General features: G+C 38.9%; 1 protein-coding gene across 1 annotated transcript in view; it reads left to right on the forward strand.

The window, feature by feature from the left end:
* Nucleotides 1-1,167: 1,167 nt before the first annotated feature.
* mms22l (MMS22-like, DNA repair protein) overlaps nucleotides 1,168-27,867 on the forward strand; it is a 46,591-nt gene continuing 19,891 nt past the window's right edge. The window contains exons 1-15 of the mRNA XM_057835222.1: nucleotides 1,168-1,269; nucleotides 2,049-2,233; nucleotides 2,316-2,441; nucleotides 2,741-2,793; nucleotides 5,673-5,760; nucleotides 5,832-6,009; nucleotides 6,999-7,092; nucleotides 7,306-7,436; nucleotides 8,130-8,243; nucleotides 8,324-8,500; nucleotides 8,730-8,792; nucleotides 8,898-9,017; nucleotides 11,999-12,234; nucleotides 22,607-22,823; nucleotides 22,950-23,239. Coding sequence (XP_057691205.1) covers nucleotides 2,067-2,233; nucleotides 2,316-2,441; nucleotides 2,741-2,793; nucleotides 5,673-5,760; nucleotides 5,832-6,009; nucleotides 6,999-7,092; nucleotides 7,306-7,436; nucleotides 8,130-8,243; nucleotides 8,324-8,500; nucleotides 8,730-8,792; nucleotides 8,898-9,017; nucleotides 11,999-12,234; nucleotides 22,607-22,823; nucleotides 22,950-23,239 — 2,054 coding nt within the window. The 5' untranslated portion in view covers nucleotides 1,168-1,269; nucleotides 2,049-2,066. The remainder of the gene's footprint in view (nucleotides 1,270-2,048; nucleotides 2,234-2,315; nucleotides 2,442-2,740; nucleotides 2,794-5,672; nucleotides 5,761-5,831; nucleotides 6,010-6,998; nucleotides 7,093-7,305; nucleotides 7,437-8,129; nucleotides 8,244-8,323; nucleotides 8,501-8,729; nucleotides 8,793-8,897; nucleotides 9,018-11,998; nucleotides 12,235-22,606; nucleotides 22,824-22,949; nucleotides 23,240-27,867) is intronic.

Consider the following 27,867-nt stretch of genomic DNA (forward strand, 5'->3'; position numbering starts at 1 on the left):
GCCGACAACATACACGTATGTATGTAGTGAGAGTGCTATCGCTAAACCATATAAACATTAAAAGCCCTAACTCCATTGACAAACGACATGAAATACATTAGACTTGACAGTGGATGTTAGCAATAACAAAAGATTTTGAATTGAAAATTTCGTAACTCACCTTTCCAAGCACAAGATAGATTCCTGCCGAATTTTCGTGGACGAGGACCTGTTTCACCCAACCAGCAAAGAAGTATTTATAAGCCTCCAAGCTCTTAAAGTTTTTCAAACTTTCGTGAGAATAGGCTGGTTTTGTGTGGACAAGATAGTTGTACATATCAGGGTAGCTAGCAGATGTCAGGCAAATACGGCGGAGATAGCGGGTCGAAAAACATCGATTTAGGCATCAAATATGGATCTGGCGAATGGATAAACTGAAGCTTTTCCACATACGCCTTTTATGCAACGCATCAAGTGAGTTTACGGCATCCAAAAGCACCGGGTCTTCCATGAAATGCATTATAAATTGCTCGATCAATTGAGACCATTGATAATACAGACACAAAATGACGGACAAGGGGGCGGAACCATACAGCGAGCACGTGATTTTGTGACGTCGGTGGGTAGGGTCTATAAGGCATTCAGGCAACTGAGTACTATCAGAACTTTCTTTGAGAACATGAAGTTATTTCCTTTATTGAGGCCATGGTTAGGGAATATGGTGCTTCTCTGGATTTGTTGCATCATCGCCACTTGTCCCACATGCTTCCTGGTTCACACTCCCCATGATGATGCCACCCCTGTTAATCATCTATTTTTATAAGTTGGAGAAAATCAACAGATAATGCAAAGACCTCGAGTTGACCTAGCTTGATTTACCTCCTTTTTAAATCTTCTATCTGATGATCATGATGGTGAATGACGATTTTTCACTGTTGCGACCCTTGCATGGAGTTAAACCTTCAATAATTCCTTTCGTGCTAAGTAACAAGACTATGGACTGCATAGTTTTAAGATTGTCCAGAGTCGAAATGTGGTGACACGTAGAACCGACTTTATGTAATTGAAAAGGACCTAAGAGTGAGACATCCTGTTATTTTAAAGTACGCACAAAGCCGCGCCCGTCGTCAAACTTTGGACCAATTAAAAACCTCGACGTCATTTTCGCGCATGCGCATTGAACCCGCGCGGGAGAGTCCCGGAACACAAACAATGGAAGCCAAGGGTGACATTTGGGAAAGACGGCGCTGAAAAGAATCTACGTACTCAATAGAAACTCGGCAAATATAGGTTTGTTTACGTTTTAGTGTTGTTTGCTTATCCAATCAATCTGTTTGCTAAATGGTTTTAACTTAGTGTTTTCTTAACTAACACTAATCGGAATCCGTTAAAAGAACACTAAACTAATCTAAATGTATATTTTTCTAAAGCGTCTACGCATTTATCTAATCTACGTTTTTCAATGTATATCTAAAATGTATATGTTCATCGTAAGTCTTTCAGGGACAGTATTCACTAAAGTGGATAGCTATATTAAAAAGTTGACAGTTTAAACGTTTTATAGAACAAGTGACTATTTTCCGTAATTAAAAAAAAAGGCCAACACTTAAGAACTTTAACTCTTTATAGGGCAAGTAACTATTTGTGGTCGTTTAAAAAAATAAATAAATACGAGCAATTGTTATTATTTATTATTGTTATATAATATTATTTTATGTATAATTATTAATACATGTATAAATTAATATAATTATGTTAATAAAAACTAATAAAATAAAGACTCTTGGGAAAAGACAAATACACACCGATTATAGCAGAAAATAACACTCTGAAGGTGATTTTTTAAAAATTATTATTATTATTTTTTTCTTTCATAGTATTAAAGTCATTGCATGCTATTGTTGGCGAGAGACCGGGAAGCCTGGCTATTAATGCTCGTTTTTCAGTGCCATTGACTTCAGACAATGATTTAAATGATTGCTCTGTAACGTTTAAAACAATCTTGACAGGATTAACATATTATGGCATTTTGTGTTGTCCTCATTTCATTATTATTATTTTTGTTAAAGGTGACAGTGAAGAGCAGCATGGCAGATGACTTCAGCCAATCCCTCACCCCTCCAGTCTCCCCTACAGATGGTCTATGTGAACTTTCCCCAGCTAGACCACCATGGTTCTGCTGCTCTGAAGCTAAAGATGATCCAATTGGAGAACTCTCAAGTGAGGGATATACTGGTAGAGGGTCACTCAAAAGGTCAACAACTTTTGCTGTCATTAACTGCACAAAACAACTGGATATTTTACCAATAATTACATAATTTCCCTCAAATATGCAGGCTGCTGCTGTGTCTTGATCCAGCTCCTGCAGACTATGAGAGTGACACAGTGGAGATCTTTGGTTTAACCTGGGTTACGGAGACTGCACTGGTTGAATCCACAAAGCTACTCTTTGGCCTACTAAGGTAAACCTCATTACAATTCAAATAAGCAATTATTCGTCCAGCTCTTCTATACCACTTGTCCTCATTAGTGTTGCAGGTGAGTCAGTCAGTCAGTCAAACTGCACATTTAGACAAATGACAACTCAGAATTTTCTGTCAATCTAACATGCGTGTTATTGGAATTATCCAACCAGTGCTGATTTTATGCTTTCTTTTATAACTCACATAGGTAAATAATCAAACAGTTTCTGCATACTCTGTATACTTTGTAATTACCATACAAACTAATAAACCTTTCAATGTGTTTTTTGAAATTTCAGGCAAAAGATATACAGGCTCGAGACTATGGCACAACAAACTTCCCATGACTTTGGTAACTATGCATGATTCAATATCTTTTCCACGGTGCGGCTAATGTTTTTGCTATTTATAACTTGTTCCAATGTCGGATCATTAAATCACTGGTTGAAATGTGTATTCCAGGCATTAAAATCTCTCACCTTTTGGTGAAATTCGCTGTTTTGAAGTCAAAAAGGGTGACCTATATGAATTGTTTAGATCCGGGGAAAAAGTTTTTTGGGGGCGGGGGTAGTCGTGAGAATTTTTTAATGTCGGATGCTTGGTATGAAAGCGGGGAAAGCGGCACAAAGCCAAAAAAGCGCACCAGAATGGCCAAAATATTGATTTATTTCAACGAAACAAAGGAGGGTACACTGTTTAATGCCAAGCTTGGCTGCACGTCGGCCGTGAATGAACACCTAAAGCGCCGTAACCCAGATGTAAACTTGGATGACGACAGGAGACAATTACAAGCTGGCAGATTGTAAGTCCATCTAACTAAGTAACGACATGTTTTATTGAAGTTGCTAAGCCTGTCGCGATATGCAATGAGTCCATTTATCGCACGGTAAATTAAAATGAGGGCGATAATTTTCATGGCTGCGTTTTATCGCCGTCCGTGCATATGATGTGCGTGCGTGCTGATGGCACATGAGACTTCAGTTGCTTTAACAAATTTTTATTGGTCATCAACACGCCGTAGAATTAAAGTTCCGACATATAAAATAAGGAAGCACATCTATATTAAACACCGTAAACTAAGCCTGAACGATATATCGTTTGAACATCGCCATCGTGATGTGCGCGTGCGGGATAGTCCCATCGCAAGCACGTGCGATAGTTTTTTTTTTTTTTTTTATCCACATGCGCCTTGCTTTCTGATCTGCGCACAGCCTCACACCCTCCCTCTCCCAGGCCTTTGTTCCTCTCAGTCACTGCAGCACTTGCTTATTAATGATGGCTTTGATCTGGCCAAAGAAGCAGACTTCACACGGGCATCTGTCAATCATCGTTTAACTTGTTAAACAGTTTCTGGGAAGCCGCGCTGGAATGAATGTGTGTGTGTGTGTTGAGATGTTTAGACATATAAATGCCAGAAGTGATCATGAGGAGTTTGAAATTTCTACGTGTCACTCTAACGGTCACAGCTAAGGAAGATAAACAGAAGCATTTAATAAAGCTAAGCATTTATCTACTACAGTACTTTATTCTTGTTCAAAAATGATTTGGTTGGACAGTTATGTTTAAAACTGTTCATAATTATGACATATGAAGTGCTTAACAACTATTTATTTATATACATTTTTTAAATCACTTTGGGGGGGAAAGTGAGAAAAAAAATATGTCTTATATGTATCTCTTTCCAATGCAAAATCTGAATAAATACATTGAGCACAAAAACACACACAAACATTTTTTTTTAAAATTAGGAGGTGGGGTGGGTGCGCTACTTCGCGGTTTTTCACTTATCGCGGCGGGTTCTGGTCCCCATTAACCGCGAAATACGAGGGATCACTGTACACTGTGGTGATGGTGAGTCATCCAAAGTCTTTCCAAACAGCTATTCAAGTCATTTAGTGAAAATTTATTTCAAAATATATATATATATATATATATATATACTGTATATATATTTTTAATATCGCAATATATATCGCAAACCCCAAAAAACTCGCAACAATAGTTTTTTCCAATATAGTTGAGGCCTACCGTAAACGTTAGCATTGCTACATTGATGCTAATGGGGAAAAAAGACAACCTACTTTAGCCTGCTATAAAACATTGGCAGTCTTCTCTAAAACGCAAACTTGCAGTTAAAAGGTGACACTTCTAACATGAAAAATCGCTGGTTAACAGCATTTGCAAATGAAAACAATGAAAAAAAAATTGATTTACTGACACCACATGCAATGACAAAAAGAGCTTTATTGTGGACTGTAAAGCTTATGGTTAGCGGCTTCGCGAACGTACTTCCAGTGAACATTTCAAAATAAAAGCACGTCATGTTCGTCATATAAATAATGACTTCTGTAGTTAATCCCAGATACTTCAGAATTCAGATTCTACACTAAGAATATATTTAAAATGACACCCTTTATGAAAAATGTGATTGGCAATGCATAATTATTATACTACTATTATATATAGCAATGTACTATAATATTAATGCTAGATTTTTTTTTTTAAGATTTTTTTTTTAATCATGTTGGAAAGACGAAGTCAGTGTTCTGAATCTGTTTACATTCCATTCTTTTGCACAAGTTAATGCTATCAGCATTTGACCTCATTGCTTTTTTGTGATTTATTGTTGTTATTTACGTGTTTATTTGTACTTTATCAAAGAATATAAGTGTTCCTAAATGTTTTTGTGAATAAACATCATCAAAAATTTCATTGCTAAATTAGTAAAAACAAGATGGGGAAAATTATGGGATTAGTCGACTAATCGTAAAAATAGTCGGCTGACTAAGAAAATTAGTTGTTTGGGACAGCCCTTGTTGTACAGTGTACCAGAACATATTTCCTCCACACCCTTCTCACCTTTTTAACCCTTGACCCATTTCTATGCCTGGTATTCACTTTTTTTTAGAAAGTGTACTGAAAATATATTACAATCTATTCAAGCTTATTATTGTAACCATCTGCACTCAGGGAACTCATACATATCTGTATCCTACAATTAGTCTCTATGCGTACCTTTGTTGTTTAATTGTACTGTCAAACATTCACTAAATCCAATTATGATCCATTACCCATATGGAGTCGTTATGACAAATTAATTACAATTACTGTAGAAAAGAAGCTGGCAAATGTTTAACCAAATTGGCCCTGTGCCTACATTGACTTCTGTTGATTATATGTTGGGTCAATAAAAATGATGTAGTCTGTCAAAAGATTCTTTGTATGTTTTAGGTCAAAGAGGCAACCTTCACTATGAAGCTTCTGAGCTCAGAGAGCAGTGTGTTTCATTTCTTCAATATGTTAAAGTCTTCCTACACAGGTAATCTTTAGAAGCCACGACATTTGGCAGCATTTCTCTGTCATGTGTTTAACATAAATTCATTTATTCAGATACCTGAAGGTATCCTACAGCCTTGATGAACATCCACCCCATCCCTATGAAGAGTTGGAAGGTCGAGTTCCATCTGTTTTGCTAGAAGAGTTGTTTGGCATCATCCTACTCATTGGACGTCTTAAAGACCTGCCTGCAAACATTCAGAATGCTTTCACTATACAGAACCCTGCAAAGGTACTGTTCTCTTCAGATAGTTAGGGTTTGCTGTACAGTATGGAATGAGAATTTGGGGATACAGTATCTTTGGTGCAAGGCATATATAGTTCATACTAAATGTTTGCAGTTGCTGCAGACTAAAAAACAATTACTATGGAATACAAATTTCATGACTGTTGATTGTTTGCAAACAGGCACAATTATTGTATGTAGTGCTGCAACGATTAATTTGATTAGAAAAAAGCTTTGAATCAAATTTTGTTGCTCCGAGGATTTGTTTCATTAGAGTGACGTGAGTGATGGTTTGTTTAGAAAGTGTGTATACAGTTTTATTGATTTGGGTGGATACACTGCCCTCTAGTGGCAACAGTCAATATGAAATAAGTCGTCTTACATGGTTGAATCCATCTAATCCTTGTTAAGACCAACATAAGAGTTTTTCTTGAACTAGTATGTTTGTATAGGTATTCGTTATTTAGTTTAGAAGTATATTTAGCAGTTTGTTGTAAGAATATGTGTTAGGACGATTTGTTAAGAGCATTGTAAAAAAAAACAAAAAAAACTTTAGCATTTTATAGCATTTAAAATTTACTAAGCAAGTTCGTTCGTAAAAAAATGTTTTTTTGTTGTACTTAGATCCTCATTTATTATTTTCCTTAATAGTGTTTGAGGCTAAGCTCAAGTATTTCAATTAATCTATAGCTCTTGTGAAATGAAAATGCAATTCTGCATAGTTTGAAGAAACACACAGGTATTTTATTTTGTATTCACATTTAATACCCTTTTGAAATGACAATTTTAGCAAGCCAAAATAAATGTTATTGCAGGCATAAAAACTTGTCCTTAAATGTATTCTGCAATGCTTTAAATGTTTGTAATGCAATTACTCAATTATTCGAACTAATTGATTGATAGAATAATTGATTACTTAAATAATCGATAGCGGCAGCCCTAATTGTATGGGAATCTATTTTGCTGGTGAATAAGTATGTTATGTGTTCTCACAGATTTTTCCTCCTTCATGGCATTTGTTGCACCTTCACCTTGACATCCACTGGTCAGTTTTGGAGATCCTCCACTTATTTGGCAACAAGATGCAAGGTATGTTAGGATACACAGGCTTTGTTACACTTTGTTGAAATGTGATGTGTTTCCTAAACTAATGAATAGACAGCGACGTCACGTAACTGTTTTTAGACAGTATGATTCCTCTCTTTCATGGAGATTTGTTTTGATGGTGATGTGAGATGTTTTCCGGTTCCCTGACCTTCTACAGCAGTGCGCCCTAATAATTTTAGCTCTTCTTCTGCCCAGGCCAGGTAGTGTACGCGCATCAGTTTGTGGACCTTACGGGAGAGAACTTGACTGATACCAGCCTGTTTGAGGATCACATTTGCAACCTCCTTTGTGACCTTACTGGTCTGGCCATGGGCAAGTACAGCAAGGTGGGTGAAAAGCAATAACAAAAATAAAATATCGATTAAGCTATCGCTCAAATGTATTCATTTTCAAATTTTTTGTAATAGTGACAACATACACTTTAGAACACACTAGCATCAACTTGACTCACCCATTTTTGCGTGATGTCATTTGGATTAGTAAATGAAACACTTTTTCACATTCCTGTTACTTGCATTGTCTGTGTCAAATTGTGTTTCATGGGGCGTTAAGTTTTAACAGAGCACAAGGCATATTCCAAAATACTCTTTTAGTGGCTCTACCTCCTCAAGCCAAGACATATGATTAGAGAATACTTCAACAAAATTGTAACATAATAAATGGTGTTATACTTATGTAGCGCTTTTCCACCTTTCAAGGCGCTCAAAGCGCTTTACACTATCTCGCAATCTACCTACTGGTGACGCAGCACCAGGAGCAACGTGGGGTTCAGTATCTTGCTCAAGGACACTTAGACGAGTTCATCAGAGCGGAGAATCGAACCCACAACCTCTGGTTTGGGGGACAACTACTCTACCACTGAGCCACGCCACCCCACCCACAATAAAAACAATAGGCAACATGTCTGAACAAGGTCAGGCGTGCAGAAAACCTAAACCTATCCCAGATGACTTCAGGCAGACTTCACCCTGCAATGGTCAATAATTTGCATTGACGATAATTAAGCTAATTATTTTTAGGTGAGGCCTACGGAGGTTCTTAGCGGCCATCATTACTTCTGCTCCTGCACCAAAGAACTTTGGATCCTGATAATTCACCTTTTGCAATATAGGAATCTAAGACTACACTCACAGGTGATGTAATATCCTTGCAAATGTGTATCTATTTGCACATTTATTATATGTTCACTAGCTTGTCTCTTTTATTCCTGTAGTCTTTTTGGGGCTATATGAATTCATTGTTGAGGCCTCTTGTGTCGGGGAAACCTGCAGCAGAGCAGTTCAGTGGCCTACCGACACATTGCAAGGATCCTCTTGGATTCACATGGTGGCTGCTAACTCATTTAGCAATGTTAGGCCAGTACAGTCAAAATGGCATTATCCAGGAGGAGGTAAGTTTTCATTGACTCTATCCTATTGCTGTTATAAAATACTGTAAATGTATTATTGTTCATGTGTAAGTGTGTGGTTCTTTAGACCAGTAAATGACGCCCCTGCTTTATGTTTGCTTGTGACAGAAAAATACACAATTTTGTCATGCATCATCTGTTATTGTTTTTTTTTTGTTGTTGTTTTTTTTTTTATATATATGTCATCTCCTGTGTCCATCCATACATGCAGAAATCCTTAGAAGACAATTGGACATTTGTGGAAGAGTTGGTTAAGTTGACTTGTAAACCACAGGTCAGCTCTTTATCAATATTGTTAAACATAAGGGGGAATGTTTTTCATTTGGTCTATGTTGATTAATGCACCAATCACGTTTTATATGTGTTTGCATAATCCCAGGGAAGTCTTGGAGAGGAGCAGGTCAGGATGCATGTACATTGCTGTCTGTCTCTCTGTCTGCTGTGGAAACCCAGTACAAGCGTCGTCTCCATCCTCTGGGACTACTACAGCAAAAACCTGGTGCGTTCATATACCTGCTTCAGTTCAAATACAGTGGTACCTCTACATACGATCGCTTCGACACACGAACTTTTCGACATCCGACGTAAAATTTGACTCGCCATTTGTTTCTACATCCGACGACATGCTCGAAATACGACGACAATGGCAGCACCGCAGACGAATGCACGGCGGATTTTCTTGTGTGACAAATCAACACAGGTTTCAGAAAAGGTTGGTACAGGTGGTGAAACAAGGAAAAAGTTGACGCTTACCTTCTAAATGAAGATGCAAATGACAGAAAAATAAGAGCGTAGGGTGGGCATCCGTGAAATGGCTCAACAATACATCTCCACGGTCCTCCTCCGACCATCGTTCGCCAGTCTTTATAAGTTAAGCTGACAATTCTTATTGTGGTAACATCTCCAGAGAAATCGCCAGCTTCGCCACGTTTTCATCATTTCTTTCACAACTTATTCAACACAAAACGCCTGCTGTCTGCCGCAATTGACGATGTTCTCAAGAAAGCATTGAAAGCGAAAGTAAACTTTCACCCGCTCCCCTCCCTCTTTGTCACGTCAGCGCCGCGGTGCCTTCAGGTACAGAAAAAAACGTCCGCCTTATTAGAACCCGTTTCGTTACACTATTACAGGAATTATTATTATATTATTAATCCGATTTTTATTTATTATTTATTTGTTTTGCTATATGTAATTGCCATTTGTAATAGTACCAGCAGTATTTTTTAAGGATTTAGTGCAGGTTTTTGGGCTGTGGAACGAATTAATGGAATTATAATGTATTCCTATGGGAAAATCCTGCTCGACATACGACCATTTCGACTTACAAACAAGCTCCTGGAACGGATTAACTTCGTATGTAGAGGTACCACTGTACTGTAAATCTATCGGAATTTCAAGGTCGCAATATCCTGTGTTACCCAAGGTTTCTGCAGGTCATTTAAAAGCAATAAAAGTGATTAAATTGATTTTGCATTAAGCATTAAATTAAATATATGAGGCATTAAAAATTTTGTAAATGTGACAATTAAAATTTTTTATTTTTTACACAATTTAATATTGTCTGATAAATTGATTTTAAAATGATATCGGGTAATAAGCCAAAAGGAAAAGCAGAAGAAGAAGATTGACATCGGTTTTTCATTATTGATTTTTGCCCAGTATGCATGTTGCCTTCAAAGTGAATGTAGCAGCCTTCTGCCTTTGTTCAAGGGCTGGTCATAGCTTAGCACAGCAGTTATGCTTATTGACCATTAGATATATCCAAACTAAGATGGTTGTGATTTGTTATGTGAGCAGACCATTTGCATCCATAGTGCTAAAATTGAATGAACAATAAATGATTGAAAAATAAAGAATTACCGTATTTTTCGGACTACAAGTCACACCTGAGTATAAGTCGCACCAGCCATGAAATGCCCAACGAAGAGAAAGAAAACATATACAAGTCGCACCGGAGTATAAGTCGCATTTTTGGGGGAAATTTACTTGATAAAATCCAACACATAGAACAGACATGTCATCTTGAAAGGCAATTAAAAATACAATAGAGAACAACATGCTGAATAAGTGTACAGTGTATGGTGCATGAACAACGAAATGCGAACATACTGTCCTCACCAGGACGCTACAGCTTGGTCCTGGCTATTCAGCGGGCAAAACTCCCAAATTATGATGCTGGACGTCCGTATAATTTGCTGAATCAATTTAGTCCTTGATACCAAACAGGTTCGCATCGACGTAAATAAATGATCATTAGGTGCTTTTACAGCAATGACATGACAAAAACGGTTAGCATGCGTTCGCTAGCATTAGCGCATCGTTCAAACAACCCCAAAACTGGCTCTAAGTGTCCGATCGCGGATGGAAAACACACAACAACAACAGAAAAGATGATACACACAGGCGTTGCCTCTGTAGAGATATTTTACAAGCATAAACAATGAACGTAGGTTCGCAGTCGTGTTTCTCTCTCGCTAACTCGCCCACTCACTCAGAGCTACGTAGCTGTCCGTCTTCTTCTGGCGTGTGAGCGCTCTTCTTCACGTAAACAAGTGCGAGTGCACCCCCACGTGGGCGTGAAAGCGCCACAAACTAAAAGAATGCATTTCAATATAAAAAAGTCAATGATACAATTGAATACACATTGCCAAAGGCAGAACGCGAATGTGGCCATAGCTATTAAGTTATTCAGATATAACTATAGCATAAAGAACATGCTCACAAGTTTACCAAACCATCAGTGTCACTCCAAAACACCAAAATAACATGTGAAATTATATCATAATGTGTTAATAATTTTACACATAAGTCTCTCTTGAGTATAAGTCGCACCCCCAGCCAAACTATTAAAAAAACTGTGACTTAGTCCTAAAAATACGGTATAAACTCATTACATATCTCATTCACAGTACTGAAGCTGTGGGCCTTTTTTGTTATTTTGAGCCAGAAGAACTGTGTGAGCCATATGTGATACGGCAGAGCCTGATTGGCACTTTGCACTTGCATTTAATCAGAAAACTGATGTTTGCACTATTTAGATTCTAACAATAAATACTAGTATACTGGTGCAATTTTGGCACTTTTTCCCAAGTTGTTCCCTCGTTTTTCACAGAATGTTTTTTGAAATACCTTGAAGTTGTTACAATTATCATTATTAAAGTACCTAGTGGGGCATCACAATACAATTGGCCATAATATGTTAAGTCCACGACCACCTATATCGTTATCGGTTTGACATTGGTATCTGATTTTTGGAGGTGGATAAAATCGGCTTTTATCGGTTAAAAAGCTATTTTCGGACAACTCTACTTACCATTTGTGAAACTATCTTCAGTTGGGCATGAGCATTAAATTAGTTTAGAGTGGCATTAAAAAGCATTAAATTAGATTTACTGATACCTGTAGAAACCCTGTACTTATGTGGTGTGACATTGATTCACCCAACTTGTATAGTTTTGATGTTTTGTCTCTTTATTCAAGGGTGCCACATTCACTGTGCCGTGGCTTGGTGTAAGCGGACTGGGCACTTTGTGCAAGACGCCCCTGTCTCTGTTGGAGCAGGCCCGCAACTTCTGTGAGCCATATCCCCTCCGCTCTCCAGAACACACCCAGCTGTACCGTTCAGCCAGTTCATTCCACATCTTCCTGCGAGTGCTGGCCCTGTGCCTGTCTCAGGATAGGGTGGGGGGAGTGCCACAGAGACAGATCAAAGGAAGGTAAAGCTTGACTTTGACACAAAACCAAATTCTTTATACAATGTGCAAAACCCTACAAATTTATTCTTCCTTCTAAAGGGTAACCCAAAAAAAAAAACATGGAAAATTTGGTGAAGCGTAATTTCTTTTTTTTTTTTTTTTTGTCGATATAAAAAGAAACTGCAGCTATGACTATTTTTTTCAGTACATCACATTAAAAAATTATATTCATTAGCCTTTTCCGCTTTATTCTCGAACATGTGCTCGAGATGATCACCATTTAGTTTTGTGTATTCCATGAGGCACAGGACAGTAGTTAAAGACATCCTTACAGACCAAGGAATGGCTCTTATACCCTCTATGATGGCTTCCTTCAGTATAGTGATGGTTTTGGGCTTTTGGTCCTCTGGATCTCATGCATACACTCAAGTCTTTCATATCGCCCTAAAAGAACAAATATAGGGGTCTAAAAAAAACACAAGACATTACTCCTCTCCAAATTTGGAGAAATTTATGAAGGTCTGTGATGTATGGTGACACATAGAACAATGAATTATTCTTCTATTACAGGGGTGGGCAAACTATTCCACAAAGGGCCGCAGTGGGTGCGGGTTTTTGTTGCAACCCATTAAGAGGACACCTTTTCACCAATCTGCTGTTTTACAAGTGCAATCAGTCGATTGCAGTCAGGTGCTTCTCATTTCTACTGAAACCTCATTGGTTAAACTCTCTGTGCTGGGTCATTTGGAACAAAGAGCAGGACCCACTACGGCCCTCGAGGACCGGTTTGCCCACCCTTGTTCTATTAGATGACAGGCGGTACAACAAACCTTGTTTGCACCTGTTGCCATTCAAACAAGAGAACAGGTCATGTTTTTTTCTGCAGGCATATCAGATTTTTTTTTTCAATTTAATTGACTCCAATTTCAAAGTGAGTATGTTAATTTGTGAATAAATTGAGATGAGGGTTTTTTTCACTATTCATACTTTTTGCATCATATCTTTGAGTGGTATGCCGTCAGATTTTTCGAATCTACCGTATTTTCCGGACAATTCTCTGCCATCCAAAAGTTTGGGGGTATGTGACCCAGACAATGTGTGTTTTCTAATAGAATTTACACATATAATCGTCAAATGACTTTCAGAAAAAAATAGAAAATAGAGTTATCGACAAGGTTTGAAAAAATGACTTTTATTTGAAATAATAATTGTCTTCTTCAGACCTATGGTTTTCTAACTGTTGAGGTAATCTGAAGAAATTTTACCCCTCACTTTCTTAATGGGAACCACGGATTGAAAGATTTGTAGTTCTTAAGATAAACGTTAGTATGAGTTGAAATAATTTGATATTAAAATATCGGATCGGACGCCGATATGGGCAGAAAAATGCACATCGGTATCGGATCGGAACACGGGAAAAATTCCGATCCAGACTGCCGATCCAGTTTTTTAAAAACTCCGGTCCGGGTTTTCCAGTGCACCAATTTACATAATCCATTCCAGTTTTTGCTTCGGTTTCCCTAAAATCCGGTCCACATTTTATGGCACACCTTCAACACACTACATTTACTTTACAGTCTCCCAATTTACCGAGAGACTTTATCGGTAAAAATGCCAGCTGGGTGGGATCATTTCACCTTAAAGGACGACAAAGACGAAGAGGCAGAGAGCAACATATGCCACAATAAAGTCAAGCGTAGTGGTAAAGCTGTAAGAAGTTTTAATGCAACCAACCTAATCAAGCATTTAGCGAAATACCACCACAAACAATATGAGGAGTATGTTAAGAAAACCAAAGACAAAAAGAAAGGTCCTATGCAACTAACACTGGCAGAAACTTTTGCTATGCATGACAAACTGGCACTCGACAGTCCGAAAGCCCAGGGAATAACAAGAGTCACTGCCGAAGAATTCATTCTGGATGACGAGCCATTATCTCACGTGAGTAAAGACACACAATCCAACACGCGATTCGGCCGCTGAAGATTCGAGAACGATTCACAAACATCCAAATTCCGATTCGGGACGCACTGCGCAAAGTAAACATAACTTGTCTTAGATCCGGGTAATGCCAATGCTCAACTCACGGCTTTAGCTCAATTCATGCCGCTGGATAAAAAACACAAGAATACCTGACTTCTGCTGACAGCCGCAACAAACTTAGTCAACGTCGTTTTACTGGAGATAATAGATATCATATGTAAATAGAACCAGATGCTACACGACAGACTTGACTGCGTTAGCAACATTGAAGTATAGAAAACTAAACGGCCGCCATCTTAAAGCAGGAGACTTCCCTAGTAGGCTGTTGTGAACCTTCCAAGCGAACCTAATTAACTTTTTATCTAAAATACTCCTAAACCGGCAAAATCTTGACTTGAATCTATCTTCAAAACAGTTTTAAAACTTTCACATGAAAGTAGACAGAAGGGAAATTATGGAATAACGGGAGCAATTTTAACAACTTTAACAGTTGATTCGCAAAATTAAATGAATTGAATGTAGTTTAAAGCTGCTGATACAGAATGGGGACTTGAGTATTTTATTTACTTTTACGTTTTAAAATGTTAACTTGATACTGAAATAGTCGTTTATTTAAACCTGAGAGGCTTTTTATACAATTTTTGTAACTAATGCACGAAACATTAAAAGCATCTAATAGCTTGGGGGATTTGTGGGATTTTCCACTGAGGTTGTTGGTGTGTTTTGCTTTTTTAGATAGTTTACGATATTATTTGCACGTTTTACTGACTATGCCATTTCTGTTTGTTATTTATAATGTTTTGTGTTTGTCACTGAATAAACCGGTCAGTTTCTTGTTACCAACCGTTGTGTGTTATTCAAACTCACCTAATTCAGATGGCTAGTTGTTATCAAGGGTACTAAAATCTTTTTCAACATGAGTCTGACAACTAAGTAAGGAGGCTAAATAACTTTAAACTTTAACACATGCTCAGATAGGTCGGTATCAGTATCGGCCAGTATCGGTATCGGATCGGAATCAAATCAAATCAAATTTATTTATATAGCCCTTTACAAAACCCGAAAGGTCCCCAAAGTGCTTTACAACAAAGAGAAAAATCGGAAGTGCAAAACAATATCGGTATCGGATCGGAAGTGCAAAAACCTGGATCGGGACATCCCTAATTAAAACCCCTCTTGATGTTTTCGTTTTAATACAATTTGTAAAATTATTTTAACTAGTACTGCGCAATTGTTGTTGATGTCGCAGTGCGGTGACGTCACTTGGCTCTGCTGCCTGGCTTCCAGAGTACGACTCTAGCGACGTAAACATGTCATCGGTTCAGCCCTTTCAATTTGAACCCGAGAGGAACATTAATGAGCATGACATCACTGTCAATATGTCAGAAAACGAGCAGCAAAAGCAAAATTAACAGGAAAGATAGGATGAGGCGAGACGAGAGTAGGACAAAACCGGTGTTCTGCCAAAATCTATACCAGCGAAACGTCCTACAACAATCGAATTTGACTCCCAAAAGTACTACCTTGCGCTTTCAGCATGTTTTGTTTAGATGCATACAGGAAGGACATACTAAAGATGCCTTAAGAAAATACTTAAACGTAGTAATATCAAATAAGGGTGGTTTAAATATGATACCTTGGCTAATGTGGTCAAGAGATCAACAATCTGTTTGAAAGCTAACACAAGAAAACACTGTGCTTAAAGGTATGAGAGGGGAACATATGCAAGAACTATTTTGAGGCAATGAAAAGGTAATAAAGGCCTCAATAAAAACACAAATAGCAAGTTCTCGCCTCTTTTAACGATGTGGGCATGTGTTGGATGTCTTGCCGCTTAGCAAGGGAATTGCAGAACACCGGTAGTGTTCGTCTAGTGACAGTGACAGCTGCGGACTTAGCACTCTCGCTTGATGCAGGGGGTGGGGGGGAGCGTTCAAGAGCACACCTTTTGTAACAATAACACCACAAGGACTATGTTCTTCTACATTGATAGTATGTATATTGTTTATCAATCTATTAGTTGCAATCAGTAACTCAAGTTTTCAGATGAATACCAACAAATCTCTTACAGTCTGCGAATGTGGAAGCTAGGTAGGACCCCAAATAGCAGACAACAATAACAGAGGGATTCCATACAAGGGTTTATTGAACACACAAAAAACAAGCAATCGCGAAAAGGGAGACAAAAAAGGGTCTGTGACAGTTGGTCGGGATCAATAATTTTTTTTTTTTTTTTTTAAAAACATGGAAAACCGCGGTGAGCGGCAAAAAAAAAAAAAAAAAACAAGGCTAAGAACAACTAGTAGAGACTAAGGGATATACAAACTGTCAATTGGCAGCAATTCAATATCTTGGCAACCTGCCAAAGATTGGTTTAAAGACACTGCTGATTAGCTGGAATTGGATGCAGGTATGACGTCAGGAACTCATCCCACAGCTCTGTAACAAAACAATCTGAATAGCAGCAGAATGTGGCAAAATCATGCCAGTCGACATACTAGCTTCGCTTGCTAGCTAGCACAGCTATTCTACCTTTTCAGTCCAAATACATCATCACCCCGAGCGTCCATTGCGCTCATAAAACATGGCGGCCTCCGTAGGTCAAAACATGTACTAAATATTATAGATTTTTAAATCAATGGCAATATTTTATGTGTTACTAATAACATATTTTAGTAAAGAGAACATTTGTGGCTTAATTGTGGCGACAAGTCTTTAAGTCCGAGGTTCCCTTTAAGACCCCCCACAAATTGGATTGGGTTGATGAGCACTTTTTGCTTACCAAACGGTCAAGCTGCTCCCACAACAGCTAAACGGGTTGAGATCTGGTGAATATTATTTTGAAATAAATTATTTCTAACCTTGTCAATGTCTTAATGATATTTTCTATTCATTTCGCAACTCATTTGATAAACAAAAGTGTGACTTTTGACAGGAAAAACACAAAATTTTTTGTGTGATCCCAAACTTTTAAACGATGGTGTAAGTCGAACTTCTCTTCATAGTTTACCTTGCCTGTGACTTAATCAAGGATAATCAAGTTAGACGTATTTATGCTACACAGCCATGAGAAATCAGTGTTCTTGTGGGTCCTTAAAAAGCCTTAAAAATGGTTCAATTAAAAGCTGTGTAATCAAGGTCTTACATTGTCTTAATTTTTTTGTAAAAACATTGTAGGTATTAAATATCTGGACAGTACTTTTAATGCTGATGGAAATGCACTATGACCCACCCTAAAATGCACTCACATTCACCACATAATGGTGATTTATGATGATAATGGGGAAAGCCTTAAATTTCACTTTTGAATTTTCAATTTCACAAGAACCCTGGAAAGGCGCTTAGGCGAGCCTTCTAATTCCAGAGTTGGTGGAATTGTTTTGAAGTGAAAGAGAAGATGAGCGCTTTAATGGATTTGGTTGTGATTTGGAATGAGATGGAGAGTTTGGTAACAAATTTGGAACTCATTTCTGAATACAGTATGTTACTGTCGCACCGTGCTGCCTTCATATTTTGAATCATTTTTAAACAAAAATAACATAGAAAAATGCTGGTCTTTTTATTAAATGCTTCATTGAGTGAATCCATTCAAATCCTCTCACGCTTAGACGCTCACGCGTATGAGATCAGCCTTTCACTTGCACAATGAGTTGCCACAGCACACTTATGACTGGGCTGCAAGTTTAACGATGATTGACACATTTGTGCCTTTGATCGTAGAGCTACCAAGCTTCTCTGGCAAGATCAAAGATACAAACCTGTCAATCATCTTTAACTTGGACTCTGCACTGGACAGTTTGGTCGCCCTGCTTAGCAGGAGGGGTGGCGCTGTACGAGAAAAGAGGCAGAAAAACGTAAATATATTTTAAAAATCAAAAACCCCATCCTTTTCACCCAATTCTGATCCTCTGAAAAATGGCGCGATCGGCTCGATTTTCGATCAAGTGTTCGGATTTGGACACCCCTAGTTGTGTGTTTAGTGTAAAGTGAATAAGAAAAAGTGAAGCTAAAAAATTCTTAATATGTCATGTTAAAAGATGCCTATTCATCCAGTTCTCCATTTTATTATTATTAATATAATGTTTTTTTTCTTGGTCTGTGATGAAATACAATTCCCCAAAAATGGGGTAGATTTATGGTTTTTTGTTTTTGTTTTTTGTTTTCTTCATTGTATATTTGCTGGCTGTTGCAGTTTATACTCTGGTGCTATGGTCTGAAAAATATGGTAAACTGGATGTCTTGGCTCGATACGCTTTGGGGAACACTGTTCTCGGTGACAGCCATGGATGTGTAGGGAAGCCATTCACCAAATCATGGATCATCTTACATCACATACAGGCTGGGTACCAAAACGAGGCTGCCATAGATAAGCCTGCCTAATGACTTCCCTCTGTTTGGGATGTGCTCAGTAGCATTGCAGACATGGGGGCTAATTAGCTAACGAGCGTGGCGGTTAATTCGCCTTAGCAAAGCTGTGGTGGTTTCCAACATGGATAGCAAGGGGGCTTTGTGTGGTGGCGGGCTTTAGGGTGTGTGTTAAACCAGACTAGGCTGGAATAAATCCAGAACCTCATCCCTCCCCCCCAGTTCCCGTTCCTTCAACCAAGGCTATCACTCCCTCCTTCCCCCTCGAGGCTCATATCCCTTCAATATTTGGGTAATCCTGGCTGGCCTAAGGAGACGGCTATGCTGTCCATGTTAATGTGACTGACTTGGGCCGTGATGATCACCAAAACAAGGAATTTGGAACATCTGCTTGAAGGCAAAGAAAAAATAGTCCCAAATAAAGTGTAGTGTATCGAGGACATCTTTTTTAGATGTCAGATGTTCTTCTATTTAAGCGTGCTACTTACTGTTTACATTCCAATACATGGACTTTCTTAGTAACAAAGTTCTTATGTCAATTTGCTCATATTGCTAATTAATTTTCTCTATTGAGTTTAATTAAAATGTCATCATTCACTTGCCTGTTGATTCTCACTTGCCTGAGATTCTCCCAGTTCAACTGCAGAGCAGTTGAACTGGGAGAATCTCGCCAAGCTGTCACACCCCACTGGACGCGGGTTGCATTCCTGAAGCGATGGTGCTGCAGGGTGTTTTTTTTTTTTTTTCCCCCAAGTCTATTGAGTTCCAAAAACATTCACATTAGTGTTATGTGTGCTGCAATTTCACACACATGTGAAAATAACTAACTAGTTAGACTAAAGAGCCAAGTGTTTACAATTCTTGAGTGCAATAGTAAGTAGTGTTGTATCGATAGTGGTATCAGTATTGATACCGAGATGGCACTAAAATGACGTCATCAGTGTTGGGTAGTACATAGAAATTTTGTCCCAATGATGCAAAATGTAAACGTTCTCGAAATCTAGTTTCCAACTTCTGGTCACCCTACCCAAGATAGCCGCCAGCTTCGCACACCGCTGTTAAAAAAAAAAAAAGGGGGGGGGGGGCGCTCGTCAATCATCCTTTTGCTTTGAATTTAAATAAGTTTATGACTAGTAGATGTCCGATCCATTTGAAGTGGGTGGGTTGCCCTCCCACTTCAAATAGATAGCGATGATGAATAACGATGTCAATGGCAGGCATTGACTTAAGCAGCCATGATCGAATTACTTTACATTCCAGAAATTAAGTATGAGAGAAAATAAAATTGTATACCGTAATTTTCAAACTATAAGCCACTACTTTTTTTCCCCTCATTTTGAATCCTGCAGATTATAGTCCAGTGTGGTTTATTTGTTGATTTATTTTGCTTTTGGTTAATAGGTAACACTTTATTTGACAGCGGTATCATAAGACATATGACATAAGACGTATGAAAAATTATCTGAACCTTCTGGAATTTCTCACATTTCTGCATAAAATCACCATCAAATGTGATTTGATCTTTGTCAAAATCACACAGACGAAAAAACAGTGTCTGCTTTGACTAAAACCACCCACACATTTATAGGTTTTCATATTTTAATGAGGATAGTATGCAAACGATCACAGAAGGGGGAAAAATAAGTAAGTGAACCATCACATTTAATATTTTGTGGCCCCTCTTTGGCAGCAATACCTTAAACCAGACGCTTCCCGTAGCTGCAGATCAGTCTGGCATATTGAACAGGACTAATCTTGGCCCATTATCCTCTACAAAACTGCAGTAGTTCAGTCGGTTTCCTGGGATGTCTGGCATGAATCACTGTCTTTAGGTCATGACACAGCATCTCAATGCAAAACATCCTAATAAACGTTTGAATTCATTCTTCCATTAATGATTGCAAGTTTTCCAGGCCCTGAGGCAGCAAACAGCCCCAAATCATGATGCTCCCGCCACCATGCTTCAGGGTGGGGATGAGGTGTTGATGTTGGTAAGCTTTTCCATTTTTCCTCCACACATGATGTGTGTTACTCCCAAACAATTCAACTTTGGTTTCAGTAGTCCACAATATATTTTGACAAAGCGTCTGAGTGTCCAAGTGCCTTTTTGTGAACATTAAACGAGCAACAATGTTTTTTTTAGACAGCAGTGGCCTCCTGAACTCTTGGCGTCATCTTTGGTGGACGGCCACTTCTTGGGAGAGAAGCAACAGTGCCAAAATCTCCATTTGTAGACAACTTCTCTAACTGTTGATTAATGAACATCCAGACTTTTAGAGATGGTTTTGTATCCTTTCCCAACTTTATACAAATCAACAATCCTTGATCGCTGGTCTTCAGACAGCTATTTTTACCGAGCCATAATGCACATCAAACAGTGCTTCTCATCAAGACAATTCTTACCATGTGGTGTTTTATACTGAACAGTGCAGCTATAAACCACTCATCAGTGATTGAGCACACACCTGACATAAATTGTTTGGTAAAAATTGGTTTCAATTGCTCTTTTAGTGTCCTTAGGCAGAGGGATCACTTACTTACCCCCCCCCCCCCACCACCACCACCACCACCACCTTCTGTCATTGTTTGCACGCTATCCTCATTAAAATATGAAAACCTCTAAAGGTTTGGGTGGTTTTAGTTAAAGCAGACACTGTATTTTCGTCTGTGTGATTTTGACAAAGATAAGATCACATTTGATGGTGATTTTATGCAGAGATGTGAGAAATTCCAAAAGGTCTAGATACTTTTTCATACCAATGTAATTATGACATAACACTATCATGGACATTAATGAATGCTTATGACAGATGTCATTAAGTGGTATCCGGCAAATTTGTCACTAACTCCATTTTTGTCCAGTTCGGATCTTTTACATTCATTCAAAAGTGAGATAATTTGCTGGATGACACTAAATGACATGTCATAAGCGTTCATTAATGCTCATGACAGTCATGTCACAATTATGACGGTCTTATGACAGTCTGATGAAGCGGCTGTCAAATAAAGTGTTACCGGATAATACTTTTGTTTGTAAACATACCATAGATAGTACAATGACGAGAGCTGCGGCTTCTAGTTCATTGTGGCTTATTTATGAACAAGTGGCGTTTTCGTGTCAAATTTGATGGGTGCCGACTCATAGTCAATTCACAGCAAAAGCAAAAAAAAAAAAAAAAAAAAAAAAAAAAAAAAAAAAAAAAAAACAACGTACTGAACACATGATTTATGGTAAAAGGCAGTCAGACTATGTATTTGTGAAAGAATAGTTTGTAAACCCGAACATTATTGGTTTGAAAACCCTGACTCATTTGTGAGGTTTTTTTTTTTCATGTTTTTTCTCAGAGCCTTGTCTCTTTTTAATTCACTATTGAAGTTATACTTCTGACACAAATTTGTCTTAGGGCCTGTCACTGTGGTTGTTATGACCGAAGTAGCATTACAACATACGTACCTTTGCAGGCTGTTTGACTGTGGGTTTAAGAGGTGAGATGTTAGGCTTTTTAGGCCAGGTGAGCAGAATGCCAACTGGAAGCATGGCAGTAAGTGTGTGTATGTTTGTGTGTTTTTATTGATCCTTCTCTGGTGTTGCAGTAAATTGGTTTGGCCGTAGAGAGGGACCAAGCGCCTACTGCTGTGTGTCTGAGTGTCTCTGACATTTAACATGATCTTTAAAGGCATTTCTCCACAGTGCCCCCAGGATCTAACAGCATGCTGGTTGTTTCACCATTCTTATTCCCTCTCCCACTTTATTTATCCCTCCTGACACACGCACACACAGTTGCAAGGCTGGCCAGATAGGCCAGATTTTCCCCTCAGTGCTGTTAAGGTGATTGAGGCAGGTGGTAGAGAACATCATGGGAGTGGAAAGTTTAGTCACAGAGGACTAAAAGGACACGTTACCTTTAAAGAAGTGATTCTGAGTGGAAGTTGATAGAAAAGTAACAAGTAAATTATGCCATTAACATAGCACTTTCTATCTGTTCTATAAATCACCATACTATTAAACAATGATGCTGTTATTAGTTGTGTTGTTCTTTTTCAGGATTTGCTCAAAGTTCTATTCAAAGAAGATGCAGGAGCTGTCAGAGGCCGGGCTCATGAACTTCCTGCTCCTGTTTCTGGTGGTTGCCAGGAAAGTGGAGCTGGAAGATGTTGCCAGTAAAACCTGTGAGCTGCTGGCTTACCTGCCATCTGACTGTCCCCCAGGACACCGCACACTGATATGGAGGGGACAGCTGTCAATGGTGTTGTTATTTCAGGTATGTTTAATCATAAAAAAAAAAAAAAACAATAAAACATTTGCTGTCTATATTTGAAGCATGATCCAATAAAGGACGTTTTAAACATCTGTGTAATCATTTTGATCTTTGTGTTCGATAATTTAGGAGAGGGGCTTGGATCTTGGCCCCCTAGCTAGTGGGTTGGCTACATCCTTCAATCATACCGCTAAGGAGTTCTACAATAAAACTACAGAGGTGTCTCGTAAACTTGCCCTGTGGGGGCCTCTGGGATCATACCTGGAAGGAGTGGCTGAAGTCTTTGAAACAAGTACCTGGCTCAACCTATCTGAGGAAAAACTGCTCAATGAAGGCTTTGTTTGGTTGCTGCCAGCCTGTCGTCAGTCCGAACTCAACTCCGTGCTTGGCTTCCTGCAGACTGTCCTTGCCCAACTCAGGTGAGAGGTTACACGTCTCCTTGCATTTTCAGTATCACCCATATTATTTCTGCCTCACATCAGACAGCTATCATTATAAGATGAAGGGTTAAAATATTTGACATTGGCGCATCTGACAATCAAAAAAATATCAGATACAAAATTCTTGCACAAATTGCTGGACCAATTGTTTTGTTGACACTAGCACTGATGTAAAAACAATGAACTAGTAAAAACAATGAACTAAAAAGGTGAATTTGGGACATTATAAATTGAGCAGGTAAATGACTGCCAACTTACCATTATGCAGATGATGCACCATTTAAAATCTGATGTGTGTGGTATTTTTGACTGACGCAATTTTGGGGGCTAAAATAGGCCAAGACCCAAATACAAATACAGCGAGATGATTAGCTGAGTTTAAATAATGGGCTCAATTTCCATTGTCATTTCTTTGAAACACACCCTACACTTTATTTGTACCAAAGCTAAAGCAGAGTAAAATGAAGATTTGTTGGAACTTGGAAGCCCGTATATAAATTTGTTGGTTTTTAAAGTAAAACTGACATCGAAAGTCAGCTTTTTCTGTCATCTACCATTGACTTCATAATGTATAGACGCAACACAGGGTGCGGGGCCGATTCATAGGGGGCCTAGCTCTGTCAAAGCTGACCGAATGGAAACACAGACAAAGAGCTTTTTACGTTGAAAATTCTTGTTACTAAATGCTTAAATCCCTGAATTTCTTATAGATATGGACGTAAAACAGGTTCGATTCTTGGTTAAAAAAAAGGGGGGGGGGGGGCAGTAAGCATTAAGTTTACATAAATATGTCGAATGTGCTGCTAGCCTTTAAGCCACTGTGGCGCCGCCTTATCACCACAAAGCGCTTTTTACGTTGAAATTCTTGTGAATAAATGCTTAAATCCCTGAATTCTTAATAGATATGGACGTAAAACCGTCTCTATTTTTGGTTAAAAATTTAAAAAAACTGGGCAGTTAGCATTTATTTTACGTAAATATGTCGAATGTGCTGCTAGTCTTTAAGCCACTGTGGCACCGCCTTATCACCACAAAGCGCTTTTTACGTTGAAATTCTTGTGAATAAATGCTGAAATCCCTGAATTCTTTATAGATATGGATGTAAAACAGTCTCTATTCTTGGTTAAAAGTAAAAAAAACTGGGCAGTTAGCATTTATTTTACGTAAATATGTCGAATGTGCTGCTAGTCTTTAAGCCACTGTGGTGCCGCTTTATCACCACAGAGCTTTTAACGTTGAAATTCTTTTGAATAAATGCTTAAATCCCTGAATTCTTTATAAATTTGGACGTAAAATAGTCTCAATTATTGGTTAAAAAAAAAACAAAACAAAAAAAAACGGGCAGTTGGCATTTATTCTACGTAAATATTGCGAAGTATAACGCCAATGCTGTAGCGGCTAATTTATCCCAATGATTTTATCACGTTTCAAAATGCATAAATGGTAAAAATATATATATATAATAATTGCCTTGAGTCCTCGAACAAATCACTCCTGAGACAATCCTTTCTGCTTGTATGCCGTACAGCTTTTGTACTTTTTTAACCTAAATTCGGTGTTGGGTCGCTGCATGTGTTTGAGAATAACTAAGACCGACTGAGAATAACTGAAGCGGAGTGTGGGACCGCCCCCTACGAAAAGGCGTGCCGCAGTGTCTGGGGAATCTGTCCCGTCAGTATAATTATAAAGTCTATGCACCTACTACTACTATACTGTGTATCTTTGTCAATTTAGAAAAAAAATACAACTTTTACTATGTTAAAACTAGCGGTGCAACGGTTTGCGGTTCAAAGCCGAACCGTTCGGTTCGCCCTGTACGTTTCAGTACGCCTTTATGAACCGCGCCTTTTCGGTAGGGATGGGAATCGAAATCCGATTCCAATTCGGAACCGGTTCCTAGTGTTTCGAGGCCTCGACATCACAATGAAAAAGCCTTAACGATCCCTTTAACGAGTCCTGAATACGCATATTGCGTCGTGACTGTCTTGTTGTCCAAACGCATCAAACTAGCATGGCGCCAAGAACCGCCCGCTCCAAGGTTTGGCTCCACTTCACCAGGAAAGAGGGTGAAAATGAAAGGTTACGATGGTTTAGCACGAAGCACGAGCATTGCAGCCGTAAACATAACAATGACAGCACGTAGGTTCAAACGCTCGAAAGCGTGTCTTCACTTCACGAGGAAAAATTACAACAAAACGACTTGCAATCATTGCAAGGTGGAGATCGGGATGCATCGGGAGGGAGGGTGGAGATAACTGCATCGGGAGGGAATAGACTGCACTGTCCTCACCGGGACAGCTATACAGCTAGCTAAACTCTGAAATGACGATACAGAAGACGTTGGTATAATTTGCTGACTTTATTCAACCATCACTTGAAGAATGAATCTAAAAATAGAAATGAAACAAATCAATTTCGTCCCCAATAACAAACAGGTTTGCATCAACGTAAATCAGCGATGATTAGCTGCTAATTCAGTTATAACAAAACAGTTAGCATGCGTTCGCTAGCATTAGCACATCATTCAAACCACTACACAACTGGATTTAAGTGTCCGATCGCGAGTGGAAACACACAACAACAACACAAAAGATGATACATACAGGCGTTGCCTCTGTAGATATTTTACAAGCATGAACAAAGAACGTAGGGTCGTAGCAGTGCTTCCCTCTCTACCTAACTCGCTTGGATGCGGCATTTCTTCTTCTTCGCGTGTAAGAGCGCTCTTCTTCACGTGAGCGCGTTCTTCTTTGCGTGAGGAAGCGCAAGGGCGCCCCCACTTGAGCATGAAAGCCCCATAAAAACTAAAAGGCATGCATTTCAATACACTGGTAAATAATACACTTTAACAGGGGTCCATAAACTACGGCCCGCGGGCCGAATACGGCCCGCCCCGACATTTGGTCCGGCCCCCTGAACAATACCAGAGAGCATTTTGATTTTTTTTTTTTTTTTTTCTCAATAGTGTTATTTATTTTCTGGCCTTTTTCTGTGAAGAACTCAGAGAGGGTTATTTGGTTAGTATCTATTTGATTAATAGTGTTATTATTATTAATTATTATTATATTATTATTTTTATTTTATTTACTTTTGTTCCGTGAAATATCCAAAAAGGGTTATTTGATTGTGGCTTTCTGAAAAACAATATTTTTTTACATTTAGGCACTCCTGCAATCGTCACACTTTTTCTGTTACAAACTGACCCCGGCCCCTCATCAGAGAAGGGAAAAGTTATGCGGCCCTCACTGGAAAAAGTTTGGGGACCCCTGCAAGTTTAACACATATTGCTAACGGCAGACCAACGACCGATATGCCAATATATGCCAATATTTTTTATTGCTATTAGAAAAATGTTTCAGTAAAATGTTAAACATTCTTGTGCATTTGCCACTTATTGCCACAGTTAATATTGAGGCTTTGGGCCTCTTTTGACCTTGTTGTGAGTTTGTAAGGTTGTGACTTCTGATTAAACAAACTCGATGCCAATCAAAACGTTTGTTCTTCTTTTTCCCCAAATTAGAATCGATAAGAGAATCGATAAAGAATCGAATCGTTAAGCAATATCGATAATGGAATCGGAATCGGAAAAATCCTATCAATTCCCATCCCTACTTTTCGGTTTTGCAATTAATGTATTCCGAACACTTGTGGAATGAATTGATCGAGCTCTGTGTGCCTGTGTGTGACGTGAAGCACCGCTGTGGAGAAATTCCCGCCCCGCAAGTAAATGTCGGATTGCTGTCAAGCACCTGTGTAATAGAAGCCGAGTAACGCCCTCTCTCGCTTACGAGCAAAGTGAAAGTGAAACAAGAAAGAAAACAAATAGCTATGGCGAGCGGAGGAGTGAAGAGACCAAATTTTGAGGAGGCACCGGCTTCTTTCAAATCTGCTGTGTGGCAACATTTTGGCTTCCCCGTGAGTTACAATGCGGAGGGAGAGAAAATATCGAAGAAAAAAAAAATTGCAAGCATTGCTCAGCGCTTGTTCCCCATGCTAATGGCAACACTTTTACAACATGACTCCGGCACCTCAGCCAGCATCACCCACAGATATCACTTTCTCAGGGTATGACAACCCCGAAGATGACACCAGTGAAAACACACGGCGGGCTTCGTTAATTTATTTGCAACGCTTGACCCGCGTTACATTGTTCCCCCGCGGACATATTTCTCCAACAACGTAATCCCCGACATTTATGAAATGGCACGCAAAGCCATCGAAGATGATTTCGCTAAAGCACATAGTTTCACCCTGACCACTGATAGTTGGAAGTTGGACGTCCCGTGCTACAGAGTGCTACTACCTATCTGTGACGGTCCACAATAATTCATACCTGTCAAATTGTACGGTCCCGTCGTAATTTGTACAAGTGAGCACTCATTTTTAAATGTGTACGCCGTACATTACGTTCAAAATCTGCACGTTTTTCGTGCATTGCGTTTTTTTTTTTTTTTTTTTTTCCATCTGTTCGGATTTGGTCACCGTTTCTGCAACGAGACAATGCGTTGGTGGAATGACGCGAGAAAAATCAGGGACTCGGAGAGGGAAGAGTGTTGAGACGCAAAAGCGATGCTAGGCTAGGTGGCTCCAATATTACCTGACTTAGC

The sequence above is a fragment of the Corythoichthys intestinalis genome, chromosome 4 (assembly GCF_030265065.1).
Source record: "Corythoichthys intestinalis isolate RoL2023-P3 chromosome 4, ASM3026506v1, whole genome shotgun sequence".
NCBI lineage: Eukaryota > Metazoa > Chordata > Actinopteri > Syngnathiformes > Syngnathidae > Corythoichthys > Corythoichthys intestinalis.